Genomic DNA, 24,390 nt, shown 5'->3' with positions numbered 1-24,390 from the left:
TTCTTAGAAACATACAATTATCAGCAATGTGTCATATCAGCCATATCTTTTTGCAAAAGCAATTGTGTCGCTTAGCTTTAAAGTCAGGTAAATCCATTCGACCCTCTCATCTTTTTATTACTCTTGACGTATGTACCACTAAAAAAGTGGTGCTTATTTTCCTTACAGTGTAAAATATTTAGTTATGCCCCTTGAATTTAAAATCTCTACTGTAAAAATTTGTAAACATTAAAAAACAATTGTTTTTAATTTTTTTTGGTAAAATCTCCATGTATTTTTTGGGCAAAACTTTACACATACATTCACAAAATAATGTTCTATTATATTCCAAACACAAATTTACTGTAGGACATAATGTGATGTCCACAACAATTCAAAGTTTAGACCCCGGCCTATTTTACGACTTGACTTAGTCATCCTGGTCCTTACTTTTTTAAAACTAATAATTAAAAAGTGGAGTTTTTTACGCAGAAGACATTCATTCTTAGAAGGTAGTTGATACCTAGCTAGAATCGTAATCATATGCCAAATCCCAATGGTCGGTCGTTTTATAAATGGCTGCTTATAAGGCCCCTTTTTGGGAATTATTCCTAATAAATAGGTAAAGATTAAATACAAGATAATAATTTGTCGTTGGTACCGATAAAAATTATGTGTAAAGTAAAGCGCACTAAAGATACAATAATATTTATGGTGAAGTGATAAGCAGTTTTGACAGATAGCACATTTTTATGATGGTGACGAAATAGGGTTGGCAGAAAATTTTATATGGATTTTTCAAATGCATCATATCAGCGTCAAATAGATAGTGATGGACGAGTGGCCAAATATATCGGCATACATCCTTATTTCTATGGTAACAAATTTAATGTGTTACAATATATTTGGTCACTTTGGCCGTCATCGTCACTATCTATTTGCTGTTGACTACTTTGGAGGAACCGGAACGTGGGTACGTCTGTCTTCATTATTGATATTTTTCTTAAAACTTTCAGACAAAAATTGATGAAATTTACACAAATAAGTAAAAATATGCTGTTTTATCCTTGAGTAGAGTTCTAGACGACTTACCACTTCTTGTCAAGTACTTAGAAATGTTTTTAGTTTAGCTAGTAGGTACATATTTTTTTCTTTGGTACGCGCGTCATATGCTATGTAAATTTAAATTTAAGTAGGTATCTTAATTATATTTTAAATATCGTACTTACACCGAAAAGGTACATCATAGCCGCTGCATGAAAACACTATCACCTGTACTAATGTATTTACACCTGTGATGACGAAATAAAAATGATTGATTGATTGATTAGTAATTAGGTAGGTACATAAGAAATAATATATTTTGAAACAAAAAATATGAATAATTAAAAACTATAATTTATTCATATTTAATAGGTTGGTTAGTTTGCAAATTTGTCCCATTTAATTATTTCGTGTTTTTACTTTAAATTTCATTTATTTATTTTTCATTCAATAAGCATTAACAGCTAAACTTTACGTGCTAATTGGTATTATAATTAATACTTAATGGCTAACATGCATTAATTGCTAAAAACAAAAAGATAGACATACAAATTGCAACAGTAAATAAGATTTCATTCAGGGGTCGGAAACCGGTATTTGCTCCATACAAAAATACCGGTATACGTTCTTTTTCGTTCTTTTGTTTATAATTTCATTTTTAATGGGACGTTTTAATAATGCAAAATTGTTTCCTAAATACATGATTCAGTCCTACGTAATGAGCATAAAAAAATTCAAAATATTGGGCTATTTCGGGGTTTAAAAAAAATACCGGTTCCGAGCCCTGATTTCATTAAACCCATGGAGAATAATTAAATCGGAATAAATGTCAAATAGTGTCATTTCACCCGAATACATGGTACAGTACAATGCAGTATATAGTGATGTCACAAAAATCCTAAGGCAAGGTAGACCTTTTTGACTTGCCTATCGTAAAACCGGGTTAAAATAGTTCCACGGGGTTAACATTGCCCAGCGAACCCAAGATATTTTTAAATAAACTAAGCAACCAAACAAGGTTGTATGATAAATATGCTATGTAAGTATAAGTTGTCGAGTGTAATTTTAATATTTTTTTAATTGGAAAAAAAAATGTTTTATATTTGAGTAATGTATAATTCTCCCCTATAAGGTCAACAGGTGGGACGGTGCAACACGACACAAATTTATTTCTTATGTAAAACTAAGCATATTTTTATGCGCCAAAACCGAGAAAAGTCGCGAAAACCTACATATTTTATACCACTTATTCGACTTTTCAAAGATAGATATAATAATTTTTGGTGTTCGAGCCCGTAGCTTAGCTAGATTTTCTACGTATTAAGTACTAGCGACCCGCCCCGGCTTCGCACGGGTGCAATGCTGATGTATTATACATATAAACCTTCCACTTGAATCACTATCTATTAAAAAAAACCGCATCAAAATCCGTTGCGTAGTTTTAAAGATCTAAGCATACATAGAGACAGACAGACAGCAGGAAGAGACTTTTCCCCTCACTAGCTCGGAAAGCCGTCTTTTATCCTTTAAAATAAGCGGGGAAAAACGCATTTTATCCACTAGTGGGGAAAGTAATAGTAAGTTGACCTTGGATGGAGCGTGTTTAAGTAGCTTGACAGATAACAAAACGTAAAACGCTCATAATAATGGTTCGTTCGATATTAATTATCATTAAATAAATGGTTTGAGTATTTAATAAAAAATACCAGATTTAGCTTTATTTAATGATTTTAAGTCATAAACCTTAAAATTCCATAATAAACGTTTGTTTTTTAATAATTATGTTATTTTATATAATTCTGAACGCACATGTTAAGTCGATGCAATTTCAAAACGCATCATTGACATTTCATACGTCAGAAATGTCAACATTGTCAAGCAAATTTTTACTTAAAAACTTCTCACGTAAAAGTAAAGAATTTCCAGAGTTTTTTGTTATAATATCGTAAAATGAGTGATTCCAGTTGATGAAGATGATCTAACGCCTGTGGATGTTGCACTTTCCTCGCTATAGTGAGGGGAAAAGTTTTGTGTTACACACGGGTGCAAATGTATTTTACTTCTCGTGTGTTTAAACACTCGCTACGCTCAGGATTCTATTTTAGAACCACTCGCTTCGCTCGTGGTTCATCTATAGAATCCTTTCGCTTGCTCGTGTTTCAATTCCACACTCGCGGGTAAAATACAACTTTGCACCCTTGTATAACAAATAACTATTGTTTTATGTATGTAGTGAAGCCCCTATAATGTTAACCTAATCTGATAGCTATTTTCGGTGTATTCCAATTTGTCCCCGCACCACGTGACCGCCGCCATACACGAGTGGGGACTTAAATGGGAATGATTTGTATGAAAACAGCTATTCCCATCTGTGCCCAGCGGGGACAAATGGGATTACACCCTATTTCCAGAACATTCCAAATATATATGTATTTTTTTAATTTAATAATAATAACATTTATAAATTATTTGTAGATTTTTATCAAAGCGAACGTTCTTGATAGTGTCAACCCTATCGCAAAAGTTCTGAAAACGCGGAAATTTAACACGAAGCCCCCGCGGATTTCAGTCAGTGCCGACGTTGATTCCGACCTAGCTCCATCCCCACGGTAAGTACTAAATAGTGCTCAAGAATCTTTGTTTAACCCCTCTTGAATGTATATAGTTGTGACTTGTGTTTGTTTATTTGTTGATCTTTTGCTTTCATCCATACTAATATTATAAATGCGAAAGTCTGTCTGTCTGTCTGTGTGTTCCCTCTTCACGCTTAAACCGCTGAACCGATTTAGACGAAATTTGACATAGAGATAGGTTGAGTCCCTGAGAAGGACATAGGATAGTTTTTATCCCGAGAATCATCCCTTAAGAAAGTAAAAAGCGGGGTGGAATTGAGATAATTAACGAAGTGCCTGCTAATTTGTGTGCATAATATGCTCAAATTTAGATTGCTATGAGAATTTTTCCAGGCGATATACTTACTTGAGCTGCTGTTACTAAGTCCGCGCAAACGAAGTCGCGGGCAAAAGCTAGTAAGTAATATAAAATAATGGTTGGTCCATACAACAAACGTGATTTTTTGCCGTTTTTTGCGAAATGGTACGGAACCCTTAGTGCGGAAGTCCGACTCGCACTGTGCCGGTTTTTTCTTACACGTTACATCTCTTTTACTAGTAATCACTCTTTGATAGAGAGTATCAATATCAAATCAGTAACAGATTTAAAACTCTAAATGCCGCACATGAGTTCGTTGACCCCACGGAATTTCACTATGGTCACGGTTGAGGCGGTGCTCGGGGGAAAATCGGCGCATCGCTTTTCTAAACAATTAGTCTAGTTGTAGTTTGGCTATGACTGACCATTTATAGTATCTGTGAGGTTTACATTACCTTGACTTATATATTTAATTACATATCGCCTTTTGACAGTGAAGTAGTCTTAACATGCCACTGACCTGACAGTGACACTGTTATATTCGCTAGCATGTGCGTAACTTACTTTCTATGCATCTCGCTCTTACTGGCATATTAGTCCGGGCGAGATGTATTGAAAGTATATCGGTGTCAAACTTGTGGTACGGTCACAGATTATTAACTAGTTACTTCGTGGTAAGGTATCGCTATTTAATACCAACTACCGTAAATTTTCATTGATTATATTTTGGTTGAATTTAATTTTAAGGGATCAACAACTCCCATAATTACTTCCCAACTAGCAAATTATGTCGAATAAGCTTCACTCTTTCGACTATTAAGTCGAAAAACAGTCGTATGAAAGATCTCTCGTTATCAAAAAGCCGTATAAAAGCAACTCTCTCGACTGTTTAGCATTGAACGCTTTTTTGTCGCATAAAATTGTCGAGTAAACGTGCTAACTCATATCGCTTTTACTCGATAATTGTATAAAGGTATCTCTCGATCGCCTTCTTACGACTGATATGTTGTAAGAAGGTTGTATAAAAGTAACTAAATTGCTAATTTGTCATCAAAACAGCTTTTATAGCGCCATCTTTCGACAGTCAGTTCTGACAGCAGAATTGTTGACCCCCATGTTTAAAGGTCACGGTATCGCATACCACTGTACTGGTCGTATGCGTGTTTGCCACCGACGTGGTATCACCACATAGTATAAAACAAAATCGCTTCCTCCTGTCTGGATGGATGTCTGTCCCTATTTATGCTTAGATCTTTAAAACTACGCAACGGATTTTGATGCGGTTTGTTTTAAATAGATAGAGTGATTCAAGAGGAACTTCACTAAAATATTTTTTCTTCTCCTTCACAGATCTCACCGACTAAATCACCATGTCTCTAGACGAGGTAATTATTAATATTATTTATTTATCATTTATTGCAGACAACATTGGTCCATATACATAATAAGCATAACACAATAAGACAACAGTTACAATTATAATAAGAATTAAAATAAAATTATGTTAAAAATTAATAATAAATAAATCTTGACATTAAAATTTAATAGATTGATCATAATAATGGATACTGATGGTACTAATAATAATAGATTGATTAAATTCTGATTAAAAATAATACTAAAATTAATATTAAAAATTAATAGTAATTCATTATGCGCAGTCAAAAATAAATTTAAATGTCAACTCTAAAATTAAGTTTAAATATTAACATGCAGACTATGCCAGTGTCCAGCTATCGGACAATCTAGCCTGTCTGCCACCAGACTCAGGATGCTGTTGGAGCTCCCACGCACTCGGCGCATAATGGAATCTGAATTAAGCATTATGATTAACCTTTCGACTGAGCCCTTCCAACACTTAAGCTAAAGATAAGATAAAGATAGAGATAAACGTCAAATAAAGCAACGCCGGCTCTAACCCTACACCTCTGCCTCGCGAAGATTTAAATCCCCCCTCAACTGGGCAGCGCCCAACTGGGGAGGTACCTCCACCTTACAGAAAACCTCAGCCAAATAACACTAGACCCTACTAATAGTGTTGTGGTCCTGCCGGTGAGTAAGGTTGCCAGAGCTCGAGGGAGAGGAGTGTTAGGGTCGGCAACGCGCATGTAACTCCTCTGGAGTTGCAGGCGTACATAGGCTACGGAGACTGCTTAACATCAGGCGGGCCGTATGCTTGTTTGCCACCGACGTAGTATAAAAAAAACTGGTGGAGGGGTGTCCCAATATGGGACCGGCAACAAACTCGGGCACATCTTAACATTAACAGATTACATCTTATAATTAACATGAATTACGAGTAAAATAAGAAAAAATACAATTTAAAATACTGTAGAATTCATGCAATTACATACAGTGGGTACTTTTCTTTATATAAATTTGATTTAAAAATATATATGTACATACATCAAATTATTTAAATACGAAAATTTACCTTTATAGCCCTAAACTTTTGGGTCTACAGGAAAGACGCGAACACAGTTTTGTGTTTGACCCACGTAATCGATAATTTATCATTGATTTATTAATATTTATTGATAAAGTACTTATGTGATAAGGCGAAATAAATTAAATGCTAACGTTATAATGCATACATGATACTAATTTTTTTACACTTGTACTTATGTTATTGATTCAGACAGCGTGATGCTATACTGACGCTGGCAATTCGATTATTCGGATTTTTAGAACCAAATGCATTTAATAAGAAAAGCTTTCCAGCAGTTAATCTGTATTTGCTTCCAAGTTTGATAAAATTGAACTTATAGTCTAACTGTACTTTGAATTAATTATAGCTTACAAACCTATAAGATTAAATGTGTCGTTTCCAAGAAAAAAGTCCCACTTTCTCGCTTGCCATAAAGACGCTTTGACAGGTTATTCACATAAAGATACAAGCAAATCTCGTCCATATGGTAAGCGACAAAGTGGGACCTTTGACTAGGCATCGATACAAATACGCAATACGCATCTTGTAAAAAGAGTTCATCTAAGAACCTAGCTTTTTTAAATTAGTTAATTAAACCACCAGGACCTTAGGAGTGAAAAGTTGGAGAAGGAATGCCACAAAATAGATCGGACTGGAGAGATTTGCTTGACCAGGCTAAGGCCCACCCGCGGCTGTAGTGCCTTAGATGATGATGATGATGGTTAATAAACATTAATAATTTCCGTTACAGCAATTCAAACAAGTCGCCGAGTCCGTAAGGAACTGGAAGACCAAGCCCGCCGACTCCGAGAACCTCGCTCTTTACTCCCTGTATAAGCAGGCCATCGCCGGCGACGTCAACATCCGTAAGTATCTGTCATCCGTAAAACGTCCGTCAGGAACGCACAAGCCCGCCGACTCCGAGAACCTTGCTCTCTACTCCCTGTATAAGCAGGCCATCGCCGGAGACGTCAACATCCGTAAGTATCTGTCATCCGTAAAACATCCGTCAGGAACACACAAGCCCGCCGACTCCGAGAACCTCGCTCTCTACTCCCTGTATAAGCAGGCCATCGCCGGAGACGTCAACATCCGTATATATCTGTCATCCGTAAAACATCCGTCAGGAACACACAAGCCCGCCGACTCCGAGAACCTCGCTCTCTACTCCCTGTATAAGCAGAACATCGCCGGAGACGTCAACATCCGTAAGTATCTGTCATCCGCAAAACATCCGTCAGGAACACAAGAACAAGCCCGCCGACTCCGAGAACCTCGCTCTCTCCAGCTGGTATATAAAGGCTCTCTTGATTGTTCGAAAACTGATGAGAAAGTTGCATTTTATCCACTTGTGGGGCAAAGTAATCAAATGCAAATTTTGAGTTGTTTCCTTATGTTTTGAATGATAAATATTTAATAGCATTCATTTTGTGTTGGTGTGGTGAAAAATTTTTTTCACATCACCAATTCGAAAAAGGGGTTTTTCTTCCCTGCTAGGAGGGATCAAAGTGGCACTTTTCTTCCCTGCTAGGAGGGATCAAAGTAACACTTTTCTGTTCTAGTGTCCACTATTAAAAAAAAAATTGCACATTATTTTTATAGCTTAAATAATATTTTTAAACATCATAATTACCTCATAGGCGATGTGAAAAGCAGTATGTGTCACATGGTAGCAAAATTATTTCCATCTTGGGCGTAACACACTTGAATCCCTCACTACGCTCAGGATTCTACTTTAGAATCCCTCGTTACTCTCGGGATTCTATCATAGAATTCTTCGCTTCGTTTAGGATTCAATGTACGGCTTCGCCGTAAATATGTCATTTTGCTCCCTTGTAACACAATCTACTAGTGTGTCACTCGGTGGAAAAATTAGTTTCTCTGGTGCCTTGAAACCCTCGCAACTCTCAAGAATCATTCGCTTGCTCGGGTAACCACATTAGCACGAGAGGTTAAACAACAACTTTGCCCCCTTGTAAAACAAATATATATTTAGGTAATATTGTCTTCGGTTACCGCGATAGTTACTCATGAAATAAAACTATGAAAACGGATTATATCGCGTATATTGAATTTATAATACATCCCATCCCATATATTTAGGTATTAAAACAAATTTGTTACACACACATCAGACTTCTATTCTTGTCATTATATTATTATTTTGCGTTCGAGAAAAATATTCTAACGTCGTTTGCCGATATACATTATTCAAGTTTGTCACGTCACAAAAACAAGTTTTGTTTTAATTTTTAGCGTCTAACGTAAATCTGACGGCATATATCGAAGATTTTATTATACCTGTATTTATTTATAGTAAAGACAAAAAACCATCCCTATAAGCGTAAAAAATAACCGGCCAAGTGCGAGTCGTACTCGCGCACGAAGGGTTCCGTACCATTACGAAAAAAATAACAGCAAAAAACACGTGTTGTATAGGAGCCCAATTTAAATATTTATATTATTCTGTTTTTAGTATTTGTTGTTATAGCGGCAACAGAAATACATCATCTGTGAAAATTTCAACTGTCTAGCTATCACGGTTCATGAGATACAGCCTGGTGACAGACAGACAGACGGACAGACGGACAGCGGAGTCTTAGTAATTGGGTCCCGTAGGGTAAAAACCCTTTGGGTACGGAACCCTAAAAACAAATCATTAAGAGACGGTGCGACAAGGACATTTTTTCTACAGATAGTTATTTGTTGCATTAATGTTTATTGTTGTTTGTTATTATATGTCGTGACCAGTAATATAAAAACGTCTGCCATGGCTGAAAGTTAACATAAAACATACATAATATACTTGTTTCATTAGTGTCATTACTGTCATTAGACAGAATAAGTGAGAATCAGCAGACTATGGATGGTATAGAAAGGATGCCAATCTCTTATGGCAGAATTGTTGCAAAAGTGACCGCTTTCAGCTTTAAATAATAGTTCCTAATCTCTCCGGTGGCGCTAGTTAGGCTCTGGGACATGAACGTAACATACACCATATAAGGCAACAAATAACCCGACCAAATTACGTAGGTTGTTTTTGGTAGTATTTCGGTGTATGGTGACGCCGCCTAATTACTGTTTTTGATGGACACTTTTCATACATAGAGATCTGGCTCCTTTATATATAGGTAGTCTCCATGCAGCAGACATTTTCTATTTCCTAGAATACTTAGTATGAATGGTATAGAAAGGATGTCAGTCTCTTATGGCAGAATTGTTGCAAAAGTGACCGCTTTCAGCTTTAAATAATAGTTCCTAATCTCTCCGGTGGCGCTAGGTAGGCTCTGAGACCAAAGAGTATTGTAATATATAGGAGACTACATAACCATACACCACACATGAACCGTAGAGGTATAATAATGTAGAGATGAAATGGGGGAGGGGCAGCAAATAACCCGACCAAATTACGTAGGTTGTTTCTGGTATGTTGTCACTGTTGTCAGGAATGTTAAAACGCGTTTTTAATTTTGTCGCATTGCGTATGTTCTGTCCCTCACGGTCGCACGGGTGCACATCTATATAAAATACTAGGTGTATGGTCTAGGTACTTCAGTGTATGGTGGCGCCGCCTATTTACTGTTTTTTACCTTCCATAATACCTAGTTTTTCAAGGACAGTCCTGTCTAGGTCTCTATCTCGACAAGTTACTAATCAATTTTATAAGTACCTAGTGTACCTAACCTACTCGTGATAGCCTGATAGGCTATCGTGATAGGCTATTGTGGCTCACTGATAGCCACTCAACATTAGTCATTGGTACACGTATCTTTCTATTAGTCACCTTTGTGCTTGTGAAGTTGTTCCTGTAATAATTATCATTGCGTCAGACACAATAAGCCAATTATAAAATAATTAAAAGTTGATTGTTGAGATGAGCAATTGCATTGCATCCACTCATTTTGTAATCTCTTCTACCACTACTTCTGCTTGGTACGGGTTTAAAGAAAAGATTTTTTCATATTTATTTATTTAATTATAAATAGTTACATGTACATATCCAGGTCATATACCAGTACTTTGGATCTTGAATAGTGTTCGATAATTTCTTCCAATCGTCTTCATTAATTCATAGGAAAGTCCTAAAATTACCCAATTTGACGATAGGGTGAGGTGGCCAACAATGAACCACCAAAAGTTTGGACCTTCATAAATCAGTCCTATAGATTTTAACGAAAAATTTTTTTCCAGCTGAGCCCAGCGGCATCGTAGAGAAGGCCAAGTTTAAGGCGTGGAGCGGCCGCAAGGGCATCTCCGCCGATGACGCCAAGAAGCAATACATCGACCTGGCCCAGAAATATGCGGGCAAATACGCCTGAATCTTAGTTTAAGTTTATTTGTTAAGGATTTGTTAATAATAAAATAATAACAACTTTATAGCGAGTTTTTCTAACCCATTCCTAGTCGCTCTGTAAGGTGTAGGCCTCGCTACCCTCCATGGCTCCGCCATTAGAAAGAAATCCTAAAGTAATGGCTCCTCTACACGATATTAAGATGGCCCAGCGTGTAGTGGTGGCGGATGGCTTATGGCGTTACGATTTACCTACTTATGTTCAAAGAAATAAATGGTGACAAAATTCATAAAGATAGATTTAAAATACTACTCACCTTTCTTTGTCTCTCGGAAATGAAAAAAACAACAAATTTTCCTTTGTTTTTTGACCTTTACACCCATCTACTGCACAATAATTACGTGGTTTCGGCATTTCGAAGCGAAGGCGGGGAAAACGTGCGGCGCGTGCACTCAGGCGGGCGTTCGGCGGCCCTCTGTCGGTTGTATCGTCGACGATACGCCCAGCGGTAGGCATATAGCGCGTGACCTTCAGCGAGTGAAGGAGGCCTGCCACGGTATCGGTTTTTCGTCCGCACATCAAAGGTAGTGGGCCGGAGATGGTGCGTACGCATCTACACGTGGCCGATTCCATAGTGCGTGCTCTCGACCATCGCATGGCCATCTCGCTGGTCCAGCGCTGGGCCATCGTGTTGAGGGGCCATAATACTGAATCGACGAAAAAGTTACAGGTATACAGGGTGTCCTACTTGGACGAAGCCAAAATGTACATATGCATTAGGGTATTTAGAATTAGTATGCAAAGTATCATAACAACCGGTGTAGCGGTTACGAAAATGGTTTCAGAAAACCGCCCGTAACTTTAAATACACCGGATGGTAAAGTCGAATTTATAAATATGTATTTATTTTATCACCGTATTGCAATGGATTAAGGTGAAGAAACGTATAGGTACATATTTATGAACTCGACTGTACCATGCCGCGGGGGATACCTTGTTTTAGTGCATTTTTTTAATTTTAAGGATAGGAGAGAAGAGAAGAGAAAAGAAGAAGATATGACTTCTAAATAAATTATAAAAACTATTCTACACCCTTCCCAACAGTTAAGACAATTTCCTTATAAAATTTCATCTAAATCGGTTTTATTAGGACCCATATAAATTCCCACCCCCTTTGCACCCCCTTTAGGGTTGATTTCTGGGGTAAAACATATTCTATGTCCTTCCCCGGGACTCAAAGTACCCCTATACCAAATTTCAACAAAATCGGTTCAGTGGTTTAAGCGTGAAGAGTTAACAGACAGACAGTCCGACACACTTTCGCATTTATAATAGTACTAGTATGGATATAATAGTACTAGCTTTTGCCCGCGACTTCGTCTGCATGTAGTTAGTAATTTGGGTAGCTTATTTTTTATCCAATCAGTTTTTTATCGATTCCCCATACAAACTTCCACCCCCCTTTTCACCCCCTTAAAGGATGACTCCTGGGATAAAAACTACTCTATGTCCTTCCCCGGGAGACAGACACACTTTCGCATTTATAATATTAGTATGGATGGATGTATTGTCCTATCATACCCTAACTCAGTACTGTAGACCTGGCTGCTGGGTAGTGGGGCTAAATCAACCCTTATAGTTTTAAAGATTTTTTTTCCCCAAAAAATCTGTAATTAAATAAACGATAGAAGTATCAGACATATTTTCATTAAAAATGTCTACCAGCTCTCGGTACATAATATTTATTCACACCAACCAAAGGAGACGAAAATTTCTTGTCATCCGTGGTAACTGTCATATTTCAAAATCAAAACAACTACTAGTAAATACAACGAGTAAAAAATTCGCTCGCAAAGCAGAATCCTCTGAATCCATCAAAAACAAAAGCAATGTGAACTAAAGGTCCTTTAATTTCAACTTCAGGATACCAAAAATATTACACGCTACGCGAAGCTATGACGCAAAAATCCGATAGCAAAGCAGCTCTGCACAAGTTTTGTTCAGCCGCGGCTCCATTCCATTACCTCAGTCCACTGGTTGTATCCGCGAGGAACACCCGCTTTCATTCTCCATACCTGTAAGTGCCGCTACTTTTTAAAAAGTTGAAAAAATAATAATATGCGAAGGCGTACCGCATATATGCCAAAGTTATCTCTAAACGAAAGTTTAAATAAGTTTATCAGTATTTTCAGTTGTGACGATTTCGTCGGTCGTAACACCTAATTTCACTGGACACATTTTGAATTAATGATATTGCATTTTCGATAATTTGAATGTTTGTATTTTACAGGTAACCTACTAACAGCACCACACACCATGTCTCTCCAGGAGGTGAGTATTATTTGTGTAGTTTCTTTGTATTTTACATTAAAACCCGTATTTAGATTCGCAGTGTTAAAGTTATAGAATATATACCTATTTAGAATTGTATGAGTACCTAAGTATATTAACCGGTTATTAGTTTCCTGTGTCAAATATTGGTCAAGTTAGATATTTTTCTGCGAAATGTTTTTTTTTCTAAGAACCCATTATAGCCGTCAGCCGCCCATATATTTATTAGCCGGTTCGGTGAGCTGTAAAACAACTGTAATAATTGTGCTATTTAGCACAATTTTGCTAATTATCTGAAAAAGTTAGTAAAATTGTTAGTTATTGTAAAACGATGCGAACGATTAACTAGTATAGGTAGTTAGCCGAAGCTAATTATGCACTGACTTGACTAGAACAAAGTAAGGGAGTGTCATTTGATTATAAAGGTCATATTTTTATAGAAATTTTACAATGATGACATTGCCATATTTGTTCATTGCCATGCAGAGTTAGCGTGGTCCGACTCAAGTGTATATACCTACAATATAGAGATCAGATCACGTATAGTCCGACCAGAAATTGTAGAAAATTATTGAGGGCGCCACTTCCTACGTAACCACACGTAACTGTCATTTTTGACGTAAGATGTATAGTTTACGACTAATTAGCATTACATTAACATGTTAAATATAAATATGATTGAATGGAAAAACACCTTTATGAAACAAAATAACCATAATGAATATGTATTAATTTTTGTACCGGTTGTGTAATGAGCATACATAACTGAATAAATTCTATTGTATTATAGTGAAATTATTAAAGTTTTGTGTATCTAGTAATAGGTAGGTATTTACGCTTTGCCTAAGGCCAACAAAAAACTAAAGTATAGATTCACTTCATAATGCTATTAATTGGTTATTCAATTGACGAATTTGAAAAATTAAAACTATTTAAAATATTTTTTTCTTTTTTTTAATTAAAAATATCGACGGCTCACACTTGACCGGGATTTACCTAATTAAAGTCATTAATTATCACTTATCGAATGATATGATATTTGTGACAAAACGCCACGTCAGATATTATATTATACCTACGCCGCTGTGGAGGGTCGTTTGACAGAAACAAACTAATGGGACGTTCGCGTAACACTGATTTAAACTTTTACGATTTTTAGTCATTATTATTCACAACGACGGGACTTAATTGCGTAAAATAAGTTTTGAATTTACCTCCGACGTTTCGAGGACGGCGTTGTCCCCGTGGTCTCGGAGAAGACAGTCTACAGAAGTCTTAGCCAAATAACTCAACCGCCACCAGGGGGCCTAGTCAAGATGACATGGAAATAGTCACGTGACTTTTCGTAGCATCTCTCATCAAGGTACATTTTTAGGGTTCCGTACCCAAAGGGTAAAATCGGGACCATACTAAGACTCCGCTGTCCGTCTGTCTGTCACCGCCGTCGTCGTCGCCGTCTCATGAGCCGTGATAGCTAGACAGTTGAAATTTTCACAGATGATGTATTTCTGTTGCCGCTATAACAACAAATACTAAAAAGTACGGAACCCTCGGTGGGCGAGTCCGACTCGCACTTGTCCGGTTTTTTTGGACGACATATGGCTAGACGATAAGATGGTCGTTGTCTACGTGACAGCGTGATAAAGACAGTGTTAGTCACTTTCATTTCAATCGCGCGTTAAAAAGTGACGGTTATTTTATCACATGGATAAGTCATCCATCATACACCTGTAACAAATACAAACGGGTCGAAAGATCAAGTTTAGTCTTTATGAATAAATTACAGTGACGTCGTGCTTACCTTTTTAAGTACTTATTTCCGAGCCCATTGTTCTTTATGAAGGACGTTAATGCCTGCAAAAATGGCAATTATTGTCTGACAATGGCCTGACACTCTTTGATAGAGAAAGATAGTCTTATTGCGATTCCTATAAGAGGAAAGAGAAAATAGTGCCATGCTTTGTCCTTATCACCGACCGGGTGGCATCCTATGCTGCCCAAATTTTATATGAATAGGTATTCTTTCTCTTACCCCCGGTCGCTCGGTGGCGCGTCTATAACTACTTGTATATACTATGTCTATGTTGTCTGATGTTGTGCGATTAATTACTGTGAACATAGTCGAGATAGAGACGAGTAGCAAATGCGAAAATGATGCGAATATAATAATCGTCGTTTCGTTTGACGATTGTCGATGGATGTGCATTTGTCTTACCTTACCTAAAGGCACAGAATAAGTAATAGTATTAGCATCTAAAGGTATGTACTGGCTAGTCGAGCAAATTAAACGAAATCGAGCATCATCGAGCGAATTGACACTAAACATTTAGCTAAATATCATGTTTTTTCGGCATTTGTCGCGGTTCGAAAGTCTGGAGTCCGCTTCTAGAGAGAGCAATCTAAATCGAAAAATTGGCACATGCACTATTGCGACTGCCATTTGAATCCAAGCGATATTGGGATTAGTCCGGTTTCCTCATGACTGCAATTAAAGATAACTCTAGCTAACCATTAAAGTCTGGAAGGCTAACAGACGAACGTAACCAACAAGTCAGGGCGACAGGGTTAGGGTCAAGAATTAATGACATGTTTTCGCGCCAAACTTAGATTGTTCTAAATGCCCCTTAGACACTAGCGTCTTATTGATAAAATAAATGACAATAGACGATAAAATTAGCATTTTGCACAAATTACGATGACGTGGCGGTTACATTGTCTGATTCGAGTGCAACCTCGAACCTTTGTCCATAATAAATCAATGTTCTTTATAACCGATGTCAAGGTTTGCACCAGTTATGACTTAGCAATTTGGTTGGCCAAAATCCACGATCTGAAAAAATGGTCGATTTATAAGACATTTTATAAGCGTGTCGTGAGCGAAATTGGGAAATACTTAAAGAATCCTCAAACTTGTTTGTAATGTCTACGATTACCTGTATATCATTTTTTCTTCGAGCCTAAAGATCCATATGAGTGCTTGCCCCTGTGTGGCCAGTGGCCATCTTGTGGCACGCACTATACCTATAGAGTCAGCAGCAAAAGCTAAGATGACAAGATGCTTCAAGATAATTTTGAACACTTCGTCGCTTAACTTTTCATTCTGCTGACTGTATAGTTGACGTGACCACAATAACTAATAGAGGAACTAATATAAATGACAAATGAATGATACAATTATCGTCCTCTAGTGAAAATTCACGTATTCAATCAACTGTCATAATCTTTTGTTTCGTTATTGTCTTAGTATTTAGGTAGATAAATCAATCACAATCATTGTTGACTATTAATGTCAACTTAATATTTAGTTACACACAGAATAAAATCCAATTTGCAACCATATAAGATGTTTACTCTGCCTAAATTATGATCAAAGTAATAATGCAATAGGCACACACGATTGATTTCCGTTTATGACGTCATTATGAAGTTTACAAAGTATTAGGCAGACCGAAGGTTACTTTACTAGGCATATTGTGTATATTTTTCATAAAGGTTGGAGACTTTGACCCAGCTAGGGCTGCAGAGTTAACTAAAAAACACGTCAATAATATCACAAGAGCTTCCCCAAATAATAACGCTATACGAACTGCAACTGCGATCCATAGCATGATACTGTCAGTACTAATGCAAAGTATTAGGCAGACCGGAGGTTATTTAGAGTCGTGTAGGTATGTGAACGAGCCCCCTCGTATGATCAATTTATATTCAACACATGCAAAGGCAATTGGCCTTTTTAGCATACCAGAACTATATTTAGGCCGTCCTCAAGATACTATTTTAAACTTAAAGCCAAAAAATCTTAAGTGACCTAAAATTTTTGGAAAATATAACGCTTCCCTTAGATATTATCTGGCTTGTTATATACACTGTCGCATTCGCATGTTACGTCCGTTGTTTTGTTCCGTTAGAGGTTTTTGTATCGACATTAAATCCCATTCGACCATGGCATTGGAGCACGCCAGTGTAGTGGAATTCGCCATCGTTTTAGAAACCTGTTTGAGTGGCCTTAAATATAATCTTATATAATAAGGAGATATCTAAATATAAAGGAGAATCTGTGGAGGAAAAAATGTGATTCATAGGATTAGTCGTCTAAAAAGGGTTAAAAAACGTAATGGTCTTGACATCGTATCCATTCCAAATTCCAAAGCAGATATAAGTACCTAATTACACGTTACTTAAATTATAATGCTGTTACAATTTTGTTACATCTTCTGAATATTAGTAATGGAGAAAGGAGTACCGTTATGGAATGACATGTAACTGAATACATTAATAATGATGCATGCATAATTGCATATTTTATATATAGCGTAATCTTAATAAATCTAGATCTAGCCAGTGCAGCTTTCTCAGATTTCGCCAGAGAAAGGTTTTCGGCAGGACTCGTTCGAGCGTAAAGCAAAACTTGCTTCATTTAATTCAACTGGTTTGATCACATTAAACAACTGGTTTTTCGAAGATTCCACATGTAGTGTCCTTGACTAGATTTCTACAAGCAAGCTAACTGTGTAAGAATTCTACAAAAACGCGTGGGATAAATCATTTTTCTCGAATTTTTAGAATTCTAGACAAGACAGAATTCATAGTAAATTTTAGGTATAGATACCTATCTTTACCCATTAAAGGTTCCAAATTTAATATAATAATTTGCTAATGTATATTATGAACCAATTTTAAGAAAGAATATTTTAATTTAACGGACACGGTCTCAGATATTGACACAGGTATAGATAGAACGCAATAAAAAAAAAATGTTTGACTTAACTAAACTACCCCAATTGTAATCAATGGCAATTATAGAGAAAGACAGAGTTTATTTATTGTACTTTACCTGCGAGTTTACTGGTAGAAAACGCGGGACTTCCCAAACGATCGGTCAAAATCTCAAAATCAAAACGTTCATCCTCTGGGGTCTTTCAATCTTTACTGTAATATGAGTAGACGCTCGAGTTGGGCGTGCAGCGAGCGGGGCGTGCGGCGTGCATGTTAAACAAATGCAAACTTATTGGAGCGGCCTTAGTACACGCTGCTCAATTCACTTGTGAGCCCGCCGCCACGCTGCACGCCCCGCCGAACACTGCGCTTCGAGCGTCCACTCAGGCCTTACCTTTAGGGGCTGTATAAGTCTCTAACCCTATGACGGTGACACCTACAACGTAGAGAATTTAATTTTGAAAAGGCTGAACTTCCCCAACATCCGATTACGTTGTGTTATCAACCTTAGCATTTTGATTCTAGTTCCTTGGTCCTGGTCTTTAAATAATTTATCAAGATAATATGTTTGTCTATTTCCAGCAATTCGACAAGGCCGCCGGTGATGTTAAGAAGCTGAAGTCTCTGCCCAGCGACACAGACCTTCTGGAGCTGTACGCCCTCTTCAAACAGGCGACCGTTGGAGACTCCGACCCTTCCAGTACGTATCAACATTTAATTTAGTTATTAAGTTTCCCCATAGTCCAACTTAGATTCACGTTTGTATGGGAAAAATTCAAACTAGCTAGAAGAAGCGACATCGGCACCCCCTTGTTTTGTTACACTTATTATGTTGATAAAACACGCCGTTTTGTATCGTTCTCAACTACAAGAAGGTGCTCAACCACTTTGAAATTTTTAAGTAGGTAGTAGGTAGGTTTTCACATTATTTAAAAATGTGATTTTTTTTTTATACCACGTCGGTGGCAATCAAGCATACGGCCCGCCTGATGGTAAGCAGTTACCGTAGCCTATGAACGCCTGCAACACCGGAGATATTACACGCGCGTTGCCGACCCTTTAAAAACCTGTACACTCCTTTTTTGAAGAACCCCATACTGTAGCCCCTCGGGAAAACCTCGGCAGGGAGCTCATTCCACAGCCGAAGCGTACGCGGGAGGAAATTCCTCTTAAACCGCACAGTACGCGACCATTTAGGTGCTAGGGTGTGAGGATGAACACCCTGCCGATGGCGAGCGGTGCGGTGATAGAAAGCGGCCGTTGGCATCATGTCAAACAATTCTTCAGAGCACAGCCCATTGTACAAGCGGTAGAACACACACAAGGAGGCGAAGTCTCTCCTTAGACTTAAAGGTTCGATACCGCTTGTGAGTTTGGGATCGTCGACGATTCGTACAGCGCGCCTTTGGACTGAGCCTTGCCTTTGGATTTATAAGTTATTAAGTAAAAAAGTTTGTTTATTTGTAGTATATATAATTATTTTTAAGTTTATTTATAGTTTACTGTTATGTGTGTAATCTCGTTTAGAAATAAATGAACCAAAAGTAAAAAAACATTTTTATTTTTATTTTTTATGTGTCTTAGGTGAAATAAAGAAACAAAACCGTTGAAATATTATAAAAAATTGAAATAAACATGTTTTTCTACTTCAAAACGCATAACTCACATGTACAAAAAGTGTGAAAACAGATACATAAAAAAAAATTTTTTTTTGGATTTTATACAACAAAAAAAATTCAAAGTGGCCCTTTGTAGTTGAGATAAAGTTACAAAACTTAGTGTTTTATCAGCATAATAAGTGTAACAAAATAAGGGGGTGCCCCGTCGGAAACAAAAAAGTTTTCTTGTCCGACTACGATGTTAATTTTATTTTGCATTTTGTCCTTTTTCATCCTCTAATCTCTTTTATCCATGTCCACAAATATACAGGCTATGAGATCGCACACGAAATTAAGATAGCCACATAATAAAATTCCCCAAAGTAGGATGCCATACCGTGGATAGAAATAATGTAACTAGAATATACTGTTAGCGTGGCGTAAAAATATTTAGCTAGTCTACTTTTCTAGAAGTGTCTCTAATAGCTCTAGCCATCATGCTGTGCCAACATGTTCTTGTTATTTTTATTTATAGCAAACATGACACTTCAATCATGATAAATCAGTGATGGATTGCGATTGATATCCATAGGTATATGGCATTTGTACTTTCTTATCGTGGAATTAGCTTTAACTGATCGTTTTTATCAAAAAAGGCGTAAAATTAAGTATAATTAAAAACCGATTATAAACCGATTTTGCATGCACAACCAGCCTTAAAGTTTATAGTTTATTATGGTTCATTAATTTTTGTATGTGGGTATTTTTGCACATTGTAGCTTTTCTTCAGTCACCCGTTGACCAGGAACGCTGTATAGGGTTCGAAACGTCGGGTAGTATTATAAATTCAATATACGCGATATAATCCGTTTTCAAAGTTTTATTTCATGTGATTAAATAGTTAGTTTATCATTAAAATCTAAAATTATTATGATTATTTTACCTCTACTCCTGGCTACTAGATATTTAACTTAAAATAGGTTCTTAAATCAAAGTGCTCACTCCATACATCAGTTACCAAAAAGACTATTATTTTCTTAGTCGACATCTAGCGTCAAGTAGCGGAATTATCAGTACTGCTACTCGACAAAAGATGTCGCGACGAACGGAAAGTGATTGATTCATTGATTGATTATCAGCTAATATGATAATCGGATTAACCAGAACTCTATTTTCAACTCATTCTGCTTGTAATATTTGTTGTAAATTATTTTAGCAGTACATTTTTCTTCAATAGCGATACTTGTTAAGTAGCATGCTGATAAATAGAATAGAATAGAATACTTTATTCGTAAACACACACAGACAATAGACATACATTAAAAGAACATGAAAATAAAGTGTCACGAAATGGTCCCATCTCAGCATGCTGCTGGCGACTTCCAGCGCTGATCTTCCGATGAGACCATCAGGTGAGAATCACGGAAGGTAACAGACAAAAAGAAAGCCAAATGATATAAATGATAAATTCACTACTTCACATTAGATGTCGACTACGAAATAACTCGCGTTTCGGTAAGAAACCTGAAGTATGGAGTTACCACGCTTTCTTTACTTATATTTCTCTATGCTAAAATTAAGAATTTAAATCATTTTGAGGTTTTATGACCCTAATAACCTCTCTGACGTCAAACAACCAGTTTACTTTTCAAGGTTAACTTGACATAGGTATTTAAATTCAATGCCACGATTTTGAAAAAAAAAAAACGACATTCGTTTTAAAAACCACATAATTTATGTATTATTTAATATTAGCAACATAGTTTTATGCAAATATTAACAAGGTGAGAAAAAATTGTAGCGCAAAGGTTTTTTATGACATTTTAGGTATTTTAAAACTTGTATACTAACATTAACTACAGCTTGTATTGTTAATTGTGTTTGAAGCGATCAATTTTACCGTTAATGATTTATTAATAATTGTTTTACTTATTGTTCCCTTAACTTACATACGTTGTATTGTTACCGAGCTTCAAACGCATACACCTAAATAAATATTATCATGTCTAGTGTCTGGCAAAAAAGAGTAGAAATTAAAAAATGGCAACACTGTAATGTCGTCCCCTTCAAATCGATCTAAGAAAAACGGGACGACAGTGTTGCCACTTTTTAATTTCTACTCTTTTTTGCCAGACTGTACCCTGAATAAGTACACATAGCTGTAGTGCCGGCCCGAGTCCTTGATCAGGGTAGAGCGAAATCGGGTTTTGGCGCCCTTCGTTGAAGCTTTTTACCCAAAAGCAAAACGAACCTTATTTTGGGCCCGCGTCACACAAGCGTCTTTTAAAACTTTTTTTTTCTCATTTGTCATTTTGGCGCCCCCCTTGCCATCCGGCGCCTAGAGTGGCCGCTCCACTCGCTCTACCCTAGATCCGGCCCTGCATAGCTGCCATTGCGTACAATACAATAATGGTGGCCATACACCATCCTTCTCGTCTAATCGGCATGACGCTCCAGGCTTGTTTAACAAGATCAGTTTAAATTGTCCAATCGGCAGCGACGTTCAGTTGTGGTAGCCATTCACCATCATTCCTATCTTCCAATCGGCATGACTCTATCGATCACGGTGCACGGTGCCTTGAGCACCGACATAAATCTTGATCTGACTGAACTGACGATCGCCGACCGCCAATACGCGGTCCAATCGGTATGAAGCCAAAAGAATCGAAATTCGTTTGTGCCGTCAAGTATAATTGTCATGCCAATCCACTCCCACACGGTCAGTTCTAACTGATCCAATCGGTAGCGTCATGCTGATTGGACCATAGGAGGAATGGTGTATGGCCAGCATAAGTGCCACTTGCACCACCCCACTAACCCGGAGTTAAGCGGTTAACCCAGTGTCAAATTGTACTGGTAACCATGGTAATTCTAGGTTTAACCGGTTAACCCCCCATTAGTGGAATGGTGCAAGTGGCGCTAAGTATCTCGGTGATTATGCAAAAAATACGATACGATTATCAACAAACTAAGATTAGGTGGGGCAAGAGAATCTGTAGACTTAACTTGCTCTGACCACGCTAACATTGCACAAACTTGGCAGTAAGAATGCATTCATATCCCGACAAACTCCATACTTGACATGAAAACTTAGCGTGATGCGACTTGGAGGATTCCCTACTAGTGTTTCTATTACCCCTCCTGACCCTGAATGTTTTTTTTACAGACAAACCCGGCTTACTTGACCTGAAGGGCAAGGCCAAGTTCGAAGCGTGGACCAAGAAGAAGGGCACCTCCAAGGAGGACGCACAGAAGGCCTACATCGCCAAGGTCGAGAGCCTCATCGCCTCCATCGGCCTCCAGTAAAAAAAAAACAGTTTGGGCGAGCGGAACCATTGTCAGTGTGGGCATTGCGTAATATGACAGAATTATTCATAAATCAGAACATTATAGAGTGAATCCTTCCATCGAATCTCTAATGGGCGAAAAAGTGCATTTAGTCAATAAAAGGTCATTATGAATTTTTACGCATGCCCTTCGGTATAACCAACGCTGACGTTTTTCGAGACTGAACATGAACATGACTAATAACTTATTACCAGTTACAAGCATTTGGAGCGCCCTAGTATTTGGGTCGTAGCGACTCAGTATCAGATGTGTGTTATGTTATGATGGTGAAAGGAAAAACGAACTGCACTTTATATATTTATTATAACTAAATATTTGTGGGAGCACAACACAGCCAATGGTACAGCGACGCCATCTTGGGTAATGGGTGCAAGAGAGTTGCCACAGATAACACCAAATACGACACAACTAAGACTAGTGATGTTATAACCAACCTAACATCCCTTAAGTTTATATTATCTCTTATTTAGCTCATCTTTACAACATGTTAAAGTCTACAGATCAATATGGGTAAAATTGCTTTCCATCAATTTGTTATATAAAGTTCCTGCCGCCCGTCTCATGAGTCAATTATTTATAATTTCGGTTTAGGCACAATTAGTATAAGATGTTGGACATCACAATATTGTAAGATGGCATCACATATTTATTGTGATTATAATTGTGTGATACGCTCGTTTTGAGTTGGTATTGTTTTGTTATACTTTTTTATATTGCCTGTGAAATAAAATCAGTTGTGAACTGTTATTTTTAAACAGTAGTGCTTCGATAAGTTAAAGATCGTGGGATATCGATAATATTTGATTTATATTTTTTTATTTTACTTATGAAATTTGTAGTCTGGGCTAAAGTAGAGGAAAGGCGCAAAAGTAGAAATAAGTTTTTATTCACTCGAACCGTCTTTTTTAGTAGACACGAATTGCTGTGTTGTATTTATAGCCTTTTTGTGTTAAAAACCCAGATACATAAGTACAAAAAAACAGGAATAATGAAGGTATTCACACAGTCGAAATTTAAATTATCGAAGTTTTACACTGTATGTTTTCTTCTTATAAGTATAGAAATCCCTTTAGATTTGCTAAAAATTCTGAACTTCCGATTACTTAATACAAATATTTTCCATATGGAACTAGTAAATGAAACTTAACTAATCGATATTTATCGATTGAAAATAGTTTGTCTAAAACCGAAGCTCATTTTTGCAGTTTCAATACTTACCTACTTATATACGGATGTGGAATAAAAAAAACCACGAACCCTAATCATTTGACCGAGCGTTAGTGAAGGTCTCCGGTTCAGCTTGGAGAAAATGCTTTCGTATGTCCGGTCCGGATGTATATGCTTTGGTACGGATGTCTCCTCTGCAGGTCGCATTACTCGCATTTCTTAACCGATTCCCATAAAATTTTGTGAGCAGGTAAAATATCAATACGGCTCATTTGTAAAGATACTAAACAATTGGCTAAAAAAATATTTTTTGCGGATCGTATAAAGAGAGCTCCATCAGCGCCATCTAGTATTGAACTAGAGAAGCAAACCTACAATTTCAATGCGATTCGCATCATTAATAAGTTTTATACAACTACTTACTTAGGATTTGTACTTATTTAGGAGGTTAATTTGTTTTTTTTTTAAAGTTGATTGTATATTTTATCGGCGTTTTTGGATTTTTTTGTAACTTTCGTATGTTAATAAAAATTGAGGACGGTGACCCCAACGTTGG

At 37.1% G+C, this 24,390-nt stretch overlaps 2 protein-coding genes across 2 annotated transcripts; both read left to right on the top strand.

The window, feature by feature from the left end:
- The first annotated feature begins 5,324 nt into the window (after positions 1–5,324).
- On the top strand, positions 5,325–10,759 carry LOC134742306 (acyl-CoA-binding protein-like). Its single transcript, XM_063675356.1, has 3 exons — positions 5,325–5,339; positions 7,122–7,248; positions 10,574–10,759. The coding sequence occupies exons 1-3, from the start codon at positions 5,325–5,327 to the stop codon at positions 10,699–10,701; spliced, it is 270 nt and encodes an 89-aa protein (XP_063531426.1). The 3' UTR covers positions 10,702–10,759.
- Positions 10,760–12,662: 1,903 nt separating this feature from the next.
- Positions 12,663–23,414, top strand: LOC134742205 (acyl-CoA-binding protein homolog). The gene is made up of 4 exons (XM_063675209.1): positions 12,663–12,751; positions 12,965–13,005; positions 18,304–18,421; positions 22,486–23,414. The coding sequence occupies exons 2-4, from the start codon at positions 12,991–12,993 to the stop codon at positions 22,623–22,625; spliced, it is 273 nt and encodes a 90-aa protein (XP_063531279.1). The 5' UTR covers positions 12,663–12,751; positions 12,965–12,990; the 3' UTR covers positions 22,626–23,414.
- The last annotated feature ends 976 nt before the right edge of the window (positions 23,415–24,390 follow it).

Source organism: Cydia strobilella, chromosome 6 (genome assembly GCF_947568885.1).
Source record: "Cydia strobilella chromosome 6, ilCydStro3.1, whole genome shotgun sequence".
Lineage (NCBI taxonomy): Eukaryota > Metazoa > Arthropoda > Insecta > Lepidoptera > Tortricidae > Cydia > Cydia strobilella.
The sequence above is the reverse complement of the archived record's forward strand: the minus strand, read 5'-3'. Positions and strand labels throughout refer to the sequence as shown.

Coding starts and splice junctions, on each gene's coding strand:
- LOC134742306 (XM_063675356.1), top strand. Junction 7,249..10,573: donor CGCCGGCGACGTCAACATCC/GTAAGTATCTGT, acceptor ATTTTTTTCCAG/CTGAGCCCAGCGGCATCGTA.
- LOC134742205 (XM_063675209.1), top strand. Junction 18,422..22,485: donor TGGAGACTCCGACCCTTCCA/GTACGTATCAAC, acceptor TTTTTTTTACAG/ACAAACCCGGCTTACTTGAC.